Source organism: Emys orbicularis, chromosome 11 (genome assembly GCF_028017835.1).
Source record: "Emys orbicularis isolate rEmyOrb1 chromosome 11, rEmyOrb1.hap1, whole genome shotgun sequence".
Lineage (NCBI taxonomy): Eukaryota > Metazoa > Chordata > Testudines > Emydidae > Emys > Emys orbicularis.
Window position 1 is genome coordinate 72,762,699 of NC_088693.1, and position 18,945 is coordinate 72,781,643.

The window sequence follows — 18,945 nt, forward strand, 5'->3', positions numbered from 1 at the left end:
AATTCCGCAGCTGGGTGGGGAAGTATTATTGCATTTTACAGAAGGGTGCACAATAGTGCAAAGAGTTACTGTTTGGTTGTGAGCAAGCCAGAATGTCAATGATAAAGCAAGGAATAAATCCCAGGATCGGAGATTGCTGTCCTCTTTATTCCAACTATGAGAGATGTCTTCCTTGCCTCTCTTCTAGTGATGTACTGTGGGCATTTGGCATTAGCATCTTGGCTGCTTATCCGGTTGACAAGATATTGTGGACAGCCTATAGAGGTGAAGAGAGCATTTTCCTAGAGTGGTGTCAGTAGCTTTAGCTCTTTATTGTTGTCTGTGTTTGTAGGGGAAGGGGCATTGCAAGATGAGGAGGAGCGGAGGTGTCCTAATATGATCACTTGTCAGATTTGTTTGGAAAGAATACTTGCTTCCTTCCCCCCCCTCCCAAGAATCTACTCGTGTGGTAGCTCTATAGTTGTCTCTTTGTTAATTTTTTATTTTTTTGGACAACTGATGATAAAAAAATAATTCAGGGGGATTTTCACATCCATCTCTTGCTTTAACTCTGTATCCTCCTATCCCATGTGGCAGCCACTTTCTGAGCAGTCTTCTGTGGCCAGAAAAGACTCTTTAGTTGATTTTGTGGAGCTTCTGTTAAATGACACTCGCTCCTCCCTAACCTGTTAGACTGGATGTACTCTTCTCTACAACACTCCTAGCTCTGTCCAGGTAGGAAGGAAGGACCTAGGAACTGAATCTGAGATTGCAGTATGGCAGCTCTGAGCAATACCATGGAGACCATTTCAATGTGTCCCCATTACAGTTCTTATAGGAGAGTTTTGATTTTGATGGGTCTATCTTGTGGGCTAAATTTTGCATGAAAGTACGAGTCTTTGGGGCAATTAACATAGGCCACTTCTACACTACAGGTGCTGTAGCGGCAGTTATGGTGCTGCAGTTATGACTCTATAGTGTAGATGCTTCCTACATTGACGGAAGGCGTTTTTCCATCACCGTAGCTAATCTGTCTCTGAGCAGCAGTAACTAGTTTGACAGAAAAATTCTTCTATTGACCTAGACACATCTACTTAGGTAGGCTTATCTATAGTGTTCTGGGGGGAGTCCTTTCTCTCTGCCGTAGCCCCCAGGCAGCGTACACCCTAAACCCCTCATCCCTGGCCCCACCCCAGAGCCCACACCCCCAGCCGTAGCCCCAGCTCCGCACCCCAACCCTTTGCCCCAGCCCTGATCCACTCATCTCTGGCCCCAAACCAGAGCCCTCACCCCCCACCTCCACCCCAATCTTCTGCTCTAGCCCTGAGCCCCTCTCCTACACTCCGAACCCCTCGGCCCCACCCCCACCACATGAATTTTGGTATGTGTATCAATATGGAGTTGATGTGTGATGCATCACCTCCATATTGATGCACATACCAAAATGCATTCCACATGTGCATGGGGAAAAATTAGAGGGAACACTGGTTGGCTTGTATATACATCTGGTTATCTAGTCTCATTGATGCAAATCAGAACAAACCTTAAGGTGTATGGTCCATCTCCTCTTGTTTTCTTGCTGCAGCTCCCAAGATAAATCAGGGTAATTGTGCTGCCAGCAATTGAACTGAATAATTTCATGTCGTCGTCTTGAAGCCTGTCTGTCATCTGGGGCTTGAGATGTTGATGCAGCTAAGGTCAGCTGCCTCCCTTGGTGAGTTCACCCCCATTGACAAGCAGCTAGCGCCCAGCTGTCAGAACAAAGCTGGAACTAAAGGCTGAAGAGAGAGGGTGGGAAACCTTAGGACTCCCATCCCTGAGGGTAGAATTGTTTTAATTCACCAGTGAGGAGAAAACTGTTGCTTATTCTTTGGATCAAATCGAGCCCCTGAAACATACCACGTTGTTATTTCATTCAGGTTAAGTCCTGGTCTAGCTTGTCCTGCTGTGATTTCAACTCTTCATCTGTATGTGGTTTAATACACTTGTTAAGCAATCACTCTGCTTGGCATCTCCAGTGTATGGGTTTATAACAGCCTGTCAAACTGAAGTTTGTACTCAGTTTCAAAGGAGGACACATTTGCCCCTATGATGTTAAAACTTTTAACATGTATGACACTTAAGTTTCACACAACGATGGAATTCATCAATAGTTTGTGTGTTAGATGAAAACAGGAGGTTGATGTCCTACTGGAGATACCAGAACCTGTTCGTGCATCATCTGATAGTCTCATAAATGACTAATGCCGGGATAGGTACTTTCTTCATCATGTTGAACAGACCACTTCACTTCAATCCTTTTGGTGGTCTTTTCCTGGCCAGAAGCCTAAAATTGCAAATCTGTTCTTAATCTTCATATCTAATTCTGCTATCACTGAGCAGCTGCTTCCTCTTTGTGAAAGCTGCGAAGTACCAAGTGGCTTGATCCACTCTATAATGCAATTGCCAGTTTAGAACTCTGTATTTGGTCAAAACAACCCACTATCCTTTGTTTAGTGAAACTTGAAACTGAAGATGCAAACGTCTGTGCTGCATTGTGATAACAGTCCCCTTTTGGGGGGAAAAAAGCAAGGCAGTTTTGTTCCTCTGCCAGTTGACTGTAGGGAGATGAATGTTGGAATTGAGGATTTCAAGAATCCTACAGCTTCTTCTTCGAGTAGCGTCCCTATGGGTGCTCCATTGTAGGTGTGCTTGCGTCCTTGCGCTGCTGATCAGAGAACTTTGGTATCGGTGTCTGTTCAGCCTGCGTGTGCTCTGTCTCCTCTCGTGCCCCGAAATGAGGTTAACCAGCGCATGCGGGTGAACTCCCTTTAGTTCCTTCTTAACCACAGAATCCTTGACAAGAACTCCAAAGTAGAGGGGTGGAGGGTGGGTTGTGGAACACCCATAAGGACACACGTCTTGAAGAACCATCGTTATTGCACAAGATGAGTAAAAAGAACAAAATAATGAAATCCCTTCTTGTAACCAGGAAACTCTTTAAACATTAAAGTGCCATGGGCAGTGGCTCTCTAGCCAGTAACTGAGTGTGTATCAGTGGTGCGGTGACGTGCTTTGGGATCCTTTGGAATAAAGGGCATATGTTTCTTATTAACAAAGATGTCCGGATGGACCACTATTAACTCAGGCTTCAAGCTAGTTTTGGCCTCCACGCTGCTGCTGTCCTGAATTGTCACTTACTGGTAAGATGACTGCTGCCAGCAGTAGGCTTCAGATTGCCAGGTTTTACTTCCACTTTGGACTTGCAGGTTGTTCTGCTAAGCAAAAGGTGATTTTTCTCAGAACTTTTTTTTAGCTGCAAATTAAATAAAATGTTGTACTTAAAAATTGCCTGGGCTGTGAACTTCCATCTTTAAAGAACCTAGAAGGAAAATAAAAGGGTCCAAGATTGCTATTTGCTCCCGTAAAAAGCACAGGGGTGTCTTTTGAATTCACAGGGGTTCACTTGGGAGGAACTGGGGGAGGAGCATGGAGTTACAGTACTGCAAAAAGTGTTTGTGAATCACAGGAGCGAATGGAACCAAGTTTGTTACTTCTATTGCGGTAGTGCCCAGAAGCGCCAGTTAGGCACCAGACCCGATTGTGCTAGGTTCTGTACAAACACAGAAAGATGGTCCTTGAGCCAGGGTGCTTTACAGTCTGTTTTGTGGGCATTTTTCCATCCATAAGTATGGACCCAGCTTTAATGTCATATTGCTTGTTACCTTTTATCTTGGTAAATAAAGATAAACAATTTAATCCTCTCCAGAAATAATCCACAAATGTAGTGGTTATAGTAAAATGCAAGACTCTCACTGAATTTTGGGTCAGACAGCTGCTAATAGTTTGGAGAGTGGTTGTCTGGACTGAATAGGAGCAGAAGTGCATAATTAGAACAAGTCTCATATTAGCAAACTTAGATTCAGCTGTACTTAGATAGTTTTCAGTTAATTCTGACATTTGGAATTTTTAACGCTTTCATTGCAGGAAAGAAACATTGAGCAATACAAGGAGCAACAACTTCTCCAAATAACTCCTCCACACAAAAAAACTTAATTTGAAATTATTCCATTTATCTTGATGTATTACATCTTAATTTCATTTCAGCATGAATAATTGGGGTCTTTTTTTTTCTGGGGGGCAAGGTAGCTATATCCAGTAATTTTAATATTATTTATTTTCTTTGCAGTGAGACCTCTGAGGTTTTGCAGTACACAGCGAGCGAGGCGCAGGATGTAGAGAAGGTAAAAGAGCTTGCTGCATGGAGTAGATATCATTAAGCTTTGATTAAGGAAATCTGTTTTTTGAAATGCATTGTCCTGGCCATCTTTTGTAGTTAATCTTGGATTTGCAATTTAGTCATGTCTTTTAGAATAACAGCAACATAAAATAATCCACTCTAGTCTTGGAACTAGTTTCTTTTAAAAATTAAAGGGAATATTAAGTTATTTTATTACTTTGCTAGAAAACTACTAGTGGATCTAAAGTTTGACTCCTTTTACCATCCCACGGATTCTTTGATCTGAGAAAAATGTTTGTGATAACTGTAAGAGCCAACTGCTGGAAGGTAGTCATGCAACTACAAATGTTGAGACTGCTAAAAGGCCAGTCACTTGATCTGTATCGACCGTTGCATATGGTATCTGTGAATTGCAGTTCTTCTCTCCAAATGGATTGGTGCAGACCAGTGTGGACATGGGGAGAATCAACCAAACTGCAGGATAATAGGCCAGTTTACAGTATCCAGTTTGATTAGCCTGGGGTTGATTCTCTGTGACTTTATTCTGGAAAAATGCAGTCCACTTGGTCACAATGTGGGGAGAAGTCGGAGAAGGTTGTAGAGGATTCATAATGGGATAATTAAGGCCTTTCACCTCTTGTTTGTTGGTTTGTATCTACAGTTGTGGCTAGTTTCTAATGCCTGCTCACTGTCTTCTATAGCTTTGGAAAAGTTTTTGTAGTAGATTTGATCCCTCATCAAAGGATCATCTTTCATTTTCAGTACACAACTCTTTAAAAGTACAATCAAATTTTATACAAGTGATAAGGTTCTACACAGCTCCTAAGATCTACATCACCCATATCTTTTTGTTGTTGTTGTTGCCAATTTAACGGAACCCCATTCTCCCCATACTTGTTGCTTTGAAGACCTGATGTTATGGTGACCTTCCTTGTGTTTTCATCAGGAGCCTGTCTAACTTAACTCCTCTCATCTGCTAGAGAAAGAGAGGTGCAAAGAATCCTTCCCAGGGCTGATTGCATAGCCCGAGAGATGAGACCCAGACCCCTGCATGGTAGCATGTTGCTTAGTTCTGAAAGAGGAGGGTTGGGAAGAGAGGATTTACAGAATGGTGACCTCCTGAGGGAGATGGGGACCTAATTAGTTCAGGGATCTACTAGCAAAGTAATCCTCCTAGTTAAACCCAGACTTTGCTACGGATGAAACCATCTCAGGAACAGCTCTGTTGATGCATCGGGGGTGGGGAATGTTCTATCCAGGTTTCCATGGCAAGTGTGGAGTGGGAGGTTTTTATCAACATTTGATAATAAATTAGACACAGGGATGCATATTGGTCTTAGAAAATGTGCTAAAATCCCTGCTGACAACAGCTGTACATAAACATACATGTTAATAATACAGTTTCTGCCATCATGTGAAAAGGATCTTGCTCCTTCACCCTTAGGGTATGTCTATGCAGCAGCTGAGGTGGTGTTTTCCAGCATGGGTAGACAGACACTCACCAGCTCCGCTTGAGCTAATGCTCTAAGAATAGCCATGTGGCCACAGCGGCTTGTGCCAAATACCTGAGTACAAACCTGCCTGACCACCTGCGTGCGTATTTGGGGTGCTTTGGCCACATTGCTATTTTTAGCACTCTAGCTCAAATAGACCTTGCGTATTTCTGTCTATCCATGCTGGGAAATGCCACCCCAGGTGCAGTATAGACACCCCCCTAAAAGTAGAAGAATTCAGACATCTCATAACTTTCATGAATTTCCTGCTGCTGTGGAAAGCCTGCCTTCCGTTTGGTGATCAGTGGGTAAATAAACACATTTGAGGACCAGTCCAGAAATGGTTAAACAAAAGGGTTAGGTAGTTAACATGGGCAAGTTCAACCATAATATTCCATTGTGCTATGTCTTGTTCTGATCAAAAATGAAGCCTCATAAGAGATTGGTTACTTTCTAATGGTGACCGTGTACTTCAAGGATGTGAGGCAGATGTGAATTTCAGCTATACGTGGTTGTTGAGCAATCAGACAGCAAAGCAAAGTTGTAGCTTTGTAATTTTCAGAATTCTGCCTCTTGATAAGGTTGAAAACATCAACAAAAATTTAACACTGTGAATTCATGTTGGAGCAGTTCATTACTCTGATTTTATTTTTAATGAAAAGTGGTGCATTTTTGTAAGGAGTGGGCTATAAGAACCTGGATATAATGGGATGTACATCTGAATTCAGTGCAGCATTCAGATCCAAGTATACATCTATTTTTCACCTCTGTACAACTGGGAGGATGCCAAACTGATTTTGTTTTAGCTATGAAAATAGCTTTTCCACAAGTCTTTTGCGTAACTTTGCAGTCTGTGCAATCTTATGTAATAAAAGCATTGTTTTTCAGTGCTGGGTAGTAATTTCAGAGTGTTTTTCTATGATGAGCAGCACACCTAAATTTGCCTTGGGAGTGATTTTTATAGCATTCAGGTTGGTATATTAATACCATGCTGCCGGTTCTTACTTCCCCATACAGTGATCTTGAGTTCCTCTTCTCCACCTGGTCTGCAACGAGATGCTTAACTGAACATATTTAAATGTAGATCGGCAGTTAATAGCAAAAGAGGCTCCTAACCTAGCTACCATATTGCTACCTTTGTGAAGTTTTTATACTGGATTTTTGCCTTTCAACGTTAAACGGCTTTAAAACCTTTGTTGAAAGTCGCCTGCTGTCACTGTGCCTCGCTCATTGATAATGACAATGCAGCATCAGGGTACAAATGAAACATGGAAATCCTGAAATCAATTGCCTTTGGAGTCTCCAGAGAAAACTAATTGTGAACTGTAGCTGAATAGACTGTCAGGCAGCAGGAAAAGCTTTGTGCCACCCAATTTCTGTTGGAATCATCTCTGTAATTCCTATCAATTCATGTTAGCTAATATGTGTATAAATTCCACTTTCTGAATTGCGGAATGAGATGGGTTTATGTTTTGACCAGGAGCAGTACAAGGCAGAGAATGGGAGGCATATGATGTAATACCTACCTCCAATTGGTAGATGTATCTAATTCACAGGTATTGCAGCCTAGGGTTTTAGCTGCATCTCATGGAAAAAAGTGTCAAATGAAACCTCATCCCAGGTGATGCATGTTTAACTGTTTAATCCAGATGGTAAAGTCTAATAATTTGGTCCAATCTCCCCTCTCTTATTGATTGGTTTTGGTGGCATTATTTATGTCCTGTCAACTCTATTAAAATCTTGAGTTGGGGAACCTAGTTACCTCATGGTCATGCTCAACACAGATGGGTGTAGAGCAGTGGTTCTCAACCTGTTTATCATTGTGGGCCGCAGGTTGAGAACTACGGCGCCCCCCTCAAAGCCCCCCACACTCCCCTATGCCCAGTGGCCCCCCCTGCCCCTGCCCAGAGACCCCTCCACAGAGGGGCCAAGAGCAGAGCTGTGGGGCCAGGCAGCCTAAAACCTTGGGGTGCTGCAGCACCACCACACACCCCTAGTTCCCAGCGCCTCCCACCCCCTCCCTGCCCAGAACACCTCTCTCCCCCAAACCTGCCCAGAGACCCACTCTCCTGCCCCCTGCCTCACTCACCAGCCCCCTGGTGGCAGGAGCGCTCCAGCAGGCTGCCAGACGCTGTGTGCCCCTCAGCCAGCCCCGCCCCCTTTCAGGTCAGAGCAGCAAATTTTAAATTTTTTTTAGCACAAAGCTGGGCTGCAGCATGTTAGTTTTGCTGCACATTTTAGTCCATTTTATGTTGGTAATACAGATGTGTGTTGGGTACTACTGTGTTGTAACCAGATTCCCTAACACATAATAAGCAAAGGCTAATTAAGAAAATCTGATTTAAATGGTTGGTTGAGGGACTTGTCAGGCAGCTTGATTTCAAAATCACAAACAGGTCTGGTTGTTTCAGTGTGCATGTGATAATGGAGTGTGTTAACCATTTCCCCAGAACACACATTTCTAAGCAATGATTTGCGTCTCATGTTGGTGGTTATTAAATGATTGTCAAAATAATTATTGTAGAGATAAAGATGTGTAATAGCTGTCATTGAAAGCTTGCTTAGAACTGCTGACAAAGCGTTGTTCGCACCGGTGCTTTTCGTCGGTAAAACTTTTGTCGTTTGGGGATGTGTTTTTTTAACACCCCTGAACAACAAAAGTTTTGACGACGAAATGCCAGTGTAGACAAACCCTTAGTGAGCCACAATGGGGAGAGCACCCGTAGAGCAGTATAAAAAAGATTAATAGGGTAACAAGGTAGATCTCATTGATGGAGGTGGGGCTGGAGAATATGAGAGGAAGTGAGATGCAGGAGCAGATTTGTGTATGACCCTTAAAAGCAAAAGAAAAATCTCTTAAATCTGAGGTGTTGGACAATGTGGTGCAAGTGAAGGGATTCAAGAAGGATTGTGATGTGGTCAGATCAACAGGCAAGGAATAACATGTTCGGTACTTCATTTTGGGCGCACTAAGGAGAGATGTTCAGATATGCAAGGGAGGAGGCGGCTGTAATAAACAAGAGAGGAAATAATCAGGGTGTTGATGAAAGAAACAGTTGGATTTTCAATATGTTGCTGAGGAAGATACAGCAACATTTGACAGGACCTGGTTGTGTGGGAGGAATCAAAAGATGATCCCGGGTTGTAGGGCTGGGGGGTAGTCACAGTGGTAGGCCCAGGCTCAATAGGGAAGTGGAGAGGATTTAGGAGAAAAGATAATACTTCCCTTCTATTCCTTCCTGGTAACTTTTAGCAAATCCCATTGCTGACAATTTTATTTTAATCCTGTAAATCGGGGTTTAAAGTAGCCTAAAGGTCTTATTGCTCAAGCAGATATTCCTCCAGGCCAGCAGTATTACATCATCACAGTACATGGCTAGGGAGTGTGTTGATGACCCATGTCACGCCCATGTTTATTTTGGATTTGAGCAGATCTGGAGTAGAGTAGGAATTTATTATTTTCAGTCACGGACTGCAAGAATAGCATACAATTTAGAAAGTTTGATGCCAAGTGGGAACCACAAACATGGGTATTAATTCTGCTTACAAGGAACTTATGCTATATTTTCCCTTTTTGAGGTTGTTTCCCATCAAAGTGAAATTTTCCTTAAAAACTGATGGAAGACAGACAAAATCATTTGTAGTCTATACATTCTGTAGACAAAAAATACATGCACATGCACACTGTCACCCACCCACAGTAAAACAATGATGTGATACAGATAAGAAGCTGCTGAAAAGATGCTCTTTCCTACAGTCAGTTGAGTAAATGCAACTGATTAGAATACTGATTGATTTCACACATGCTGATTCATGATGTTTTTAGAAATTAACGCGAGGGCTCTTTCGCCAGCCATTAAATGGCAGTGATTAAAGGGTTACCTCGGCGTGAAAAATAATTGCTTTCACATTTGTCAAGTGAAACATATGGTATCTAATTTGAGTATTTGGAATCTAAAATTAAGAATAAAGAAGGGGCATTTAAACTAATTTGCCATACCATTCCCCAAGAAATATTTAGTGAAATCAAAGACAGTGAAATATAGGATATTATATAATGCTAAGGTACATGCTTTATAAATCATAGACATTGTAGACTTTGGCACAGTTAATTAGCCCCTTATCTTGCCAATATTGCAGTTAGTAACAGATCAACAGTGGGCATAGAGGATTCAGGGTTTTCTTTAGATTCTGTCAGGTTTTGAGACTATCGCACATCAACCATCTGTTTATAAGTTTACATCAACTAGATGGTCTTAAGAGAAATGTACACTACAATGCTCAAAGTAAAATGATGATCATTCAGTTAGTCATACCTGTGTAAATTAACTCTTGTTCCTACTTAACATGAGGAACAAAGCAGAATTGTTTAGGTAATAAAGAGCCTTTTGTAATATAAACCATGGATACCTTTGCCACCCCTTTCTGTTTAAATGCCAAGAAGCATTTGATGCTCTGTGAGATACAGGGAAGTGATTACCATACAGCTCATATGGACATAGTGTGTCATACTATGTAGCATAGAATAGAAATGTCTGTTGTGTGTGTAAGTAAGTGTCAGTAAATAGATAGATAAATACAAGTGGGCTGGAACCTCTGCTGCTGTAGATAATCGATCCCTTCAAGTCAGTGGAGCTATAACAATTACACCCGCTCAGGTTCTGGCCTTGTAGCTGTATTGCTAACTGTTTCATCTAAAGCAATGGTTCTCAGTCAGGGGTGCATGTACCCTTGGGGGGACACAGAGGTCTACCAGTTGGTACATCAACTCATCTAGATATTTGCCTAAGTTTATAACAGGCTACCTAAAAAGCACTAGCAAAGTCAGTACAAACTAAAATTTCATACAGACAATGACATGTTTATACTTCTCTATATACTATACACTGAAATTTAAATATAATATTTATATTCCAATTGATTTATTTTATAATTATATGATAAAAATGAGAAAGCAAGCCGTTTTTCAATAATATTGTGCTGTGACACGTTTGTATTTTTGTCTGATTTTGTAAGCAAGTAGTTTTTAAGTGAGGTGAAACTTGGGGGTACGCAAGACAAATCAGATTCCTGAAAGGGGTACAGTACTCTGGAAAGGTTGAGAGCCACTTATCTAAAGGGTCTTCCTGGAAGACCTGTTAGGAACTACCCTCTTCACTGCATCCTCCAAATTTTCCCCAGCTGTTAATCCCCACCTCATAAGAACATAAGAATGGCCAGACTGGGTCAGACTAAAGGTCCACCTAGCCTAGTATCCTGTCTTCCAACAGTGGCCAATGCCAGGTGCCCCAGAGGGAATGAACAGAACAGGTAATCATCAAGTGATCCATCCCCAGTCACCCATTCCCAGCTTCTAGCAAACACAGGCTAGGGACACCATCCCTGCCCATCCTGGCTAATAGCCGTTGATGGACCTCTCCTCCATGAACTTATCTAGTTCCTTTTTGAATCCTGTTCTAGTCTTGGCCTTCACAACGTCCCTTGTTTAACTAACTTCCACATTTTTGTGTAGTCCCCCTTTCTGAAATTAAATGCTACAGAGTTGGGCTGCTGTGGTGTTTTCCCTGCTACAGAGATGTTAAATTTGATTATATTATGGTCACTATTACCAAGCGGTCCAGCTATATTCACCTCTTGGACCAGATCCTGTGCTCCACTTAAGACTAAATCAATAACTGCCTTTCTGCTTGTGGGTTCCAGGACTAGCTGCTCCAGGAAGCAATCATTTAAGGTGTCAAACTTTATCTCTGCATCCCATCCTGAGGTGACATGTACCCGGTGTATGTGGGGATAGTTGAAATCCTCCATTATTACTGAGTTTTTTTATTTGTATAGCCTCTCTAATCTCCCTGAGCATTTCACTGTCACTGTCACTGTCACCATCCTGGTCAGGTGGTCAGTAATATATCTCTGCTGCTATATTCTTCTTCTGCAAGCATGGAATTACTATCCATAGAGATTCTATCGTACAGTTTGGTTCATTTAAGATTTTGACTTCATTTGATTCTATGCTTTTTTCCACATATAGTGCCACTTCCCCATCAGCATGACCTGTTTTGTCCTTCTGATATATTTTGTACCCTGGTATTACTGTATCTCATTGATTATCCTCATTCCACAAAGTTTCTGTGATGTCTATTATATCAATATCTCATTTAATACGAGGTACTCTAGTTCTCCCATCTTATTATTTAGACTTCTGGCATTGGTATATAAGCACTTAAAAAAATTGTCATTTTTTAGCTGTCTGCCATTATATCAGGGGTGGCCAACCTGTGGCTCCGGAGCCACATGCGGCTCTTCAGAAGTGAATATGCAGCTCCTTGTATAGGCACCGACTCCGGAGCTGGAGCTACAGGCGCCAACTTTCCAATGTGCTGGGGGGTGCTCACTGCTCAACCCCTGGCTCTGCCACAGGCCCTGCCCCCACTCCACCCCTTCCTGCCCCCTCCCCTGAGCCTGCAGTGCCCTCAGTCCTCCCTGCTCACCCTCAGAGCCTCCTGCACGCCACGAAACAGCTGTGCAGGGAGGGAGGGGGAGGCGCTGGGGGGGGGGTGGGGTTGGGGGAAGAGCTGGTGGGGAGCTGATATATTACTGTGGCTCTTTGGCAGTGTACATTAGTAAATTCTGGCTCTTTCTCAGGCTCAGGTTGGCCACCCCTGCATTACATAATGTAATTGAATGGGCCTCTTTTTCATTTCACTGTTTCTCATCAGATCCTACCTGTATTTTATCATCTTCCATCCTCTCCTCCTTACTAGGACATAGAAAATCTCCATTAATAGAGCCTCCCTTAAGGGATGCCTCTGTGTAACAGCTGCAGTCTGGACCACGTGTGCATCTAGTCAACATCATAGCCAGTCACTTTGGAGTGTTTTGAGAGCAGCACAAACAAAGCTCCTACCGCCACCCTAAGTATTCCCCACCTAGCCCTCCATAGGGACGTAAAGCATCAGTAAGTGAACTCAGCAAGAGTTCCTCAAGGACTCCAGTCACTGCCTTTGGGGTGTTCTGAACCTGTGATCGTTACTAACGTTTTGCATTATTGTTGGAAGGTGATAGCAAGTCACCTATTGGGATGGTTTTGTTGTTTAGTTGTATGTATTGTTTGCTTGACTGACTTTTATTTTTCTTGACTGAGGATAGTAATTTTGATAAACTCTTGTAATTGTAACGTATGCCTCTCTTTCAGGTAATTGAAGATATTGAGTATCTGAAGTTTGATAAGGGACCTTGGCTGGAACAAGATGATGTTAGTTTCCATCACTTGAGGCTTTAGTAAGTAAACCTAATCCTATTCAAGGTTGCCGCTGAGGGGAAACTTTTATTGTCTTTTTACTTAAAAAAAAAAAAAAAAAAAAAAAAAAAAAAAAGGCATATTTGCACCAAGACTTAGTTTTATACGTTGTCTGTCAGAGGTAAACAATGATAGTAGAATTCCATGGTGTAGGTAGGCTTTTGTGAGAGGGTGGTTGCCACTAGTCTGTTTGGGGACCACCAACTTTTAGTAAGCCGGACATCAGATGGTGGTGGCTCTTTGGTTACTACCAACTTGAACTAGATTCAGCCAGAGACCCACAGATGAAGGCTCCATACCCCATTAATCAGTCCCCAAACCACAGAATCCTATGCTTATTTCATAATATAAGAGTTTTGCCACGAACTGTGGCTTTTTGAGCTTTGGGAAATTGTGTTTAATGTGCAAGTTATATCAGTGTAAGTACTCTTGTCCCCAAACAGTAACCATACCAAAATGAGAGCCTAAAGACTTAAAAAAACAAATGCTGCAATGTGCAGTTAGCTACCCTGTATCTTTCACTGTCCCCTTTTGTTGGGAGGTGATGGTATACTAAAGCTTGCTGAGATATGTTGCTGTTAAATTATAATAGAGCCAATCTTAAAGGTTTGGGGGTGGGGAGGGAGCCCTGTTAAGCCCTTGCGTGCTGCACTTCCATTTCCGTTTTCAGATCTCTGCTATTCAGGGAGAGCAACCAACAAGGAATCTAAAGGGAATGTAGGAGAAGAAATGCAATTTATGCCAACTTGGATGGTTGACAGGAACACAGTTACTCAATCAATACTGTTTTTCCAGTAAATAATCCTAGATAAAGAGCCTTAATTAATCCTAATTTGTGTTTTAGAATATTGCAGGTTTTGTCATTCACGCTTAATTATTCAAAGATTTTAGAATACTGCTCTTTCAGGACATTTTTTAAAAGGTTTCTGTTTAATTGGATCAATAGAGATAGAATCAGAAGAGATTCTGATTACTGAAAATAATCTGTCAATGGGATCCTTCTTTTTAGGCTAGATTGTCAGTGAATATCTACATTAAGCTCTTCAGTAGTGTTGGAGGTATTGATACTAGTGCAAAGAGTACCTGACAGATCCAATTACCTGCCCGGGCATTCCATTTGTCCGAAGAGAGATCCAGTGCACGTATGCTGAGATAGGAGCAGGGGATTGACTGCTTTGCTGACTACCTTTGGTCCTCTTGGTGCCCTTCCTACTCAAGGAGTGCTCTCACTGACTTCAGTGGGAGTTCTGCCTGAGTGTGGAGGGCTGGTTCCAGGCTCTGTCAGTTGTCGGATAGGGAGATGGTGGGGTCATAGCTATAGGTGCAAGAGAGTTGAGGGAAGAGAGAACAGCACTGGCAAAAGGAACACTTGCATGATAAAGAGCAGGGGCTGCAGTGTTGTGACTCTCTGAATGCACCTGCTGGCAAACACAACCCACTCCAGGGAACTTGCCCTTAGTTCAGTTAAACGTGGGCACAAATTTAGTTTAATACCTCAGTTTATTTTTGAATTGACATTAGCCATTTGCACTGATTTTGCTACCTGTGAACCAACTCTAGAGCTGGAAACAGATCAGCTAGCCCCTCTCCTTTCATGTGCAGGATTGCCCTGGGGTAAATTTACTAGTGTTTTCTGCCAGTTTAGATTTAAATGGTGAATTGGTCCAGTTCCCTTGGGAGACTATTTCTTGATATTTTTCCTTTCTGAATTTCATCCTCTTATTCATAGTGTCATAGATTCCAAGACCAGGTGGGACCATTGTGATCATCCAGTCTGACTTCCTGTATAACACAGGCCAGAGAATTGCCCTAAAATAATTTCTAGAGCAGATCTTTGCATTTTTTTCTAAATATTGATTTAAAATGTTCTGTGATGAATAATAATACCCTCTCGAGGGATTATATCCTTTAAACATTGTAGATTGTCAGCCCTTATCCTGTGCCCTTAGTTCAAATGCATAGCAATGTTGGAGGATACTATTTCATTATGAGGAGGAGGACTTTTTGCCTTTTCATGTAGTTATGATGAAAGTCCTTTATACTCGATGTTCAGATTATCCTTTTTAAAACAAACAAAAATTTGCTGTTTCATCACTAAAAATTCTCCTCCCTGAAGTTACTGCTTTTGTAGCTCTTACATAAGCACACAGCATAGTGTTCTCCCTATGTTGGCTGCAGCAGTTAACGAACTACCACTGTAGATTCACAAAGGCACATATCTGGGTAGATGAAGGTGCTCTTTAAAGAAAATTGCTACTTCAGTGTCATCTGCATGTAAATTGAAAGAGACAATTATTTTAAAGGGGGAAATGTTTGAACTTCTACAGTAGGTTTATAAGCAATGAAGAGTAAAAGACCAAATCTAAAAATAACTTGAGTGGCCTTTATACTTCTAATTAGAATTTTCACACAGTATTTCAAGACAAAATCAGCTGGCCACTTGCACCCAGGGCAGCTTTCAAAAGCGAGTTTTGTTTTGAAAGACACAAAATACCATAATGTTAGTTTTTATTAATGGAAAGCACTAAATCTATTCCGTCATACTAAAAGTGACAACGGATAATTGTTATTGCACAAAGCGTAGGAGGGAATTAAAGGTAAGCATTCAAATGAAATGGGTAATGTTTAAGTTTTATTGTGAGAACCACCACGAGTAAGCCATACTTCACAATATGAAAGGCGGCAAATTACATTGCTCAATAGTTCTTTATTGAAGGTAGGAAAGAAAGAGTTTCCTTTTATATGTCAGTGCTTTCATTCATGGTACTTGATTTGTTCTTAATTGTTCATGGCAAACAACTCTGGCTGAACAATTACAATATCGCAACCAGTTACTAACAGAAATGTTCTGTATATGGGTTTTACTGTCCTCTGTGGCTTACTAAAAATCAAACTGTCTGCCTTCATGAAGACAATCTTTTGTTTTTAAATTCCGTTTACAAGAGTGTTCAGTGTTTGTGCAACATGCTGCCTCTCTTAAGATTGTCTACTCTTACAATGCTACAGCGGCACAGCTGCAGTGCTGATGCTGACAAGAGAGGTTCTCCTGTCGGCATAGTTAATCTAGCTCCCGGAGAGGCGTAGCTCAGTCAATGGAAGAATTCTTCTGTCAACCTAGTGCTGTCTATGCAGGGGGTTAAGTCAGTATAGCTACATCTCTTAGGGGTGTGAAAAATCCACACTCTTGACAGACCTAGCTATACTAAAGTGAATTCCTAGTGTAGACCAGGCCTAAGTAAAAAGTCAAAGGTAATGTGCTAATTTATGAATGATCAAGCTGACACTTTTCCAGGAGCTTCCCCCTTGTTTTTTTTAAACTGCTTTCCCTTTAAGTCACCCACAAAAAGATTGTTTGTTGTAGAATCTAGGCTGATGGACTGTTTGAAATGGTGGCTGTGTCTATACTAGAAATGCTACAGCCGTACAGCTACAGCTGTAGCACCGTAAAAGACACTACAGCAATGGAACAGGTGCTTCTATTGCTGTAGTAAATCCACCTCTCCGAGAGACAGTAGCTAGGAAGATTTCTTCCGTCGACCAACCTACCGGTTGGAGTTTCTTTCTCAGCAGAACTCAAGGATCCTGCCCTGGGTGCACAAGCCCTACTTATGTGTGACTTCCCAAGTGTTAAAAGCTTTTATTTGCTACGGAAGAATCTACTTTTTTTTTTACTTATATATTTCTCGTGTGCTCGGTGAGCTGCTGTCCATGTTCGTGCACATGCTGCCCCCGTGTGGACATTAAAAGGGATAAGCTATTAAGTTAAAGTCTCATTCTGTGGTGGAGTTGAGTTGAAGGGACCTCTTGGATCACCAAGTCCAGTCCACTGCTATTGCAGACAACACCATCATATAGTCCTGTCCATAAAGTTAATTCTAGAATACAGCATGATGCATTTTATAATTTTGCATCACGATCATTCGCACCAAATTCCTTCCAGTTTGTGTAGAGCAACACTAGCCCCTTTAGTTTGATTTAATATGAAAGAAGCCTGTTCTAGGCTCCCTGCCATTAACTAAAATACAGGGACGCAGCATGATCTGGTGTCTAGGGCACAGGACTGGGAAACGAGACCTGGGTTCTATTCCCAGCTCTGGTAGTGGCCTGCAGGGAGACCTTGAGCAAGTCACTTCCCACCTCTATGCCTCTATTTCCCCTCTCACCTTTGTCTGACTTGACTTCTTAGATTGTAAGCTCTGTCTTTAACTGAGTTTGTGCAAAGGCCAGCACAACGGGGCTGTTATGCATAAGAACGGCCATACTGGGTCAGACCAAAGGTCCATCTAGCCCAGTATCCTGTCTTCCGACCGTGCCCAATGCCAGGTGCCCCAGAGGAAATGAACAGAACAGGTATTCATCAAGTGATCCATCCCCTGTTGCCCATTCCCAGCTTCTGGCAACCATAGGCTAGGGACACCTTCCCTGCCCATCTGGGCTAATAGCCATTGATGGTCCTATTCTCCATGAATTTATCGAGTTATTTTTTGAACCCTGTTATAGTCTTGGCCTTCACAACATCCTCTGGCAAGGATTTCCACAGGTTGACTGTGCGTTGTGTGAAAAGATGCTTTCTTTTATTTGTTTTAAACCTGCTGCCTATTAATTTCATTTGGTGGAACCTAGTTCTTGTGTTATGAGAAGGAGGAAATAACACTTCCTGATTTACTTTCTCCACACCAGTCATAATTTTATAGACCTCCGTAGTCGTCTCTTTTCCAAGCTGTAAAGTCCCAGTCTTATTAATCTCTCCTCATACAGCAGCCGTTCCGTAGCCCTAGTCATTTTTGTTGCCCTTTTCTGTACCTTTTCCAATTCCAATATATATTTTTTAAGATGGGGCGACCACATCTGCACACAGTATTCAAGATGTGGGCGTACCAGGGATTTATATAGAGGCAATATGATATTTTCTGTTTTATTATTTATCCCTTTCTTAATGATTCCCAACAAATAATATGCAAATAATAAATAAGTTAAAAGGGCAGACCCTTCCCACATAAAACAAACCCTGTGTAATAAAATCTCTTACCTCCCTGTCCTCTTTTCCATCCCAAACACTTGTGTGGGGGAGGGGGTGAAGGGCCTCCGCACCATAGCCTGAAGGTAAAAGGTCATGACTATTTCAGTGTGTGTGGGGAAAGGGGATCAGAAGTCCAAGGGCCCTCTCAGAGAATGCTTTACCAGTATCTCCCATTCCTATGTTCCAAGACTCCCATTGACTTCAACAGGCTTTGGATCACACCCAAAGGGAAGCCCCAGTGTGATTGCTGCCTGAAACAGAGAGAGGTTATCTCTCAAGTGGGCTGGTCCCAGGCCATTTAGGGCAGCACTAACACCCTTAAACTCCAGAAACCAATGGGCCTGAAGTGCATCTCATAAGCATCGGTGTCATGGGCTCCCAGTGACCTACTCACTTAACATGAGGGCTGCTGGATTCTGCTCTAGCTTCAGCTTCTGACTGGAGTTAATGCCTAGTCGCTTGTAGAGCACATTGCGATAGCCCAGTCTGGGGCAGACAAAGGAGTATCCTCTGTTCCAGGACTCGTGTGTGTAAATAAGTTACAGTTGGAATATTCCCAGACTGAGTGTTGCTTCCCCTGGGAAGCTAATCTGCAAAGCCCAGGATGTCTGCTACAGTTTGGCAGAGGGTTAGTGCTGCTGTTAGAATGAGACACTGCTGTTGATAAATTGGAGGATGATATAAAGCCAGTGCTTTTAGGCCCCAGGGCAGAAAGGTACTTAAGCACCATGCCTAATGCTAACCATGTGCAAAGTCCTATTGAAGGCAATAGCCATGGTTTGATGTCTTGTAAACAGGTGCCTCAGAGACCTAATCATGGGTCTCAGAGACCTAATTTTGGTAAGTTCTGTACAAATACAGACCAAAAAGACAGTCCCTGCCTCAGAGAGTTTACACTCTATAGTGCTGGCAGACTTCCCTTAAGAGGGGCTGGGTG

At 42.2% G+C, this 18,945-nt stretch overlaps 1 protein-coding gene across 1 annotated transcript in view; it reads left to right on the plus strand.

The window, feature by feature from the left end:
* NDUFA10 (NADH:ubiquinone oxidoreductase subunit A10) overlaps nt 1-18,945 on the plus strand; it is a 64,806-nt gene that overhangs the window by 24,312 nt on the left and 21,549 nt on the right. The window contains exons 7-8 of the mRNA XM_065413309.1: nt 4,148-4,202; nt 12,884-12,969. Coding sequence (XP_065269381.1) covers nt 4,148-4,202; nt 12,884-12,969 — 141 coding nt within the window. The remainder of the gene's footprint in view (nt 1-4,147; nt 4,203-12,883; nt 12,970-18,945) is intronic.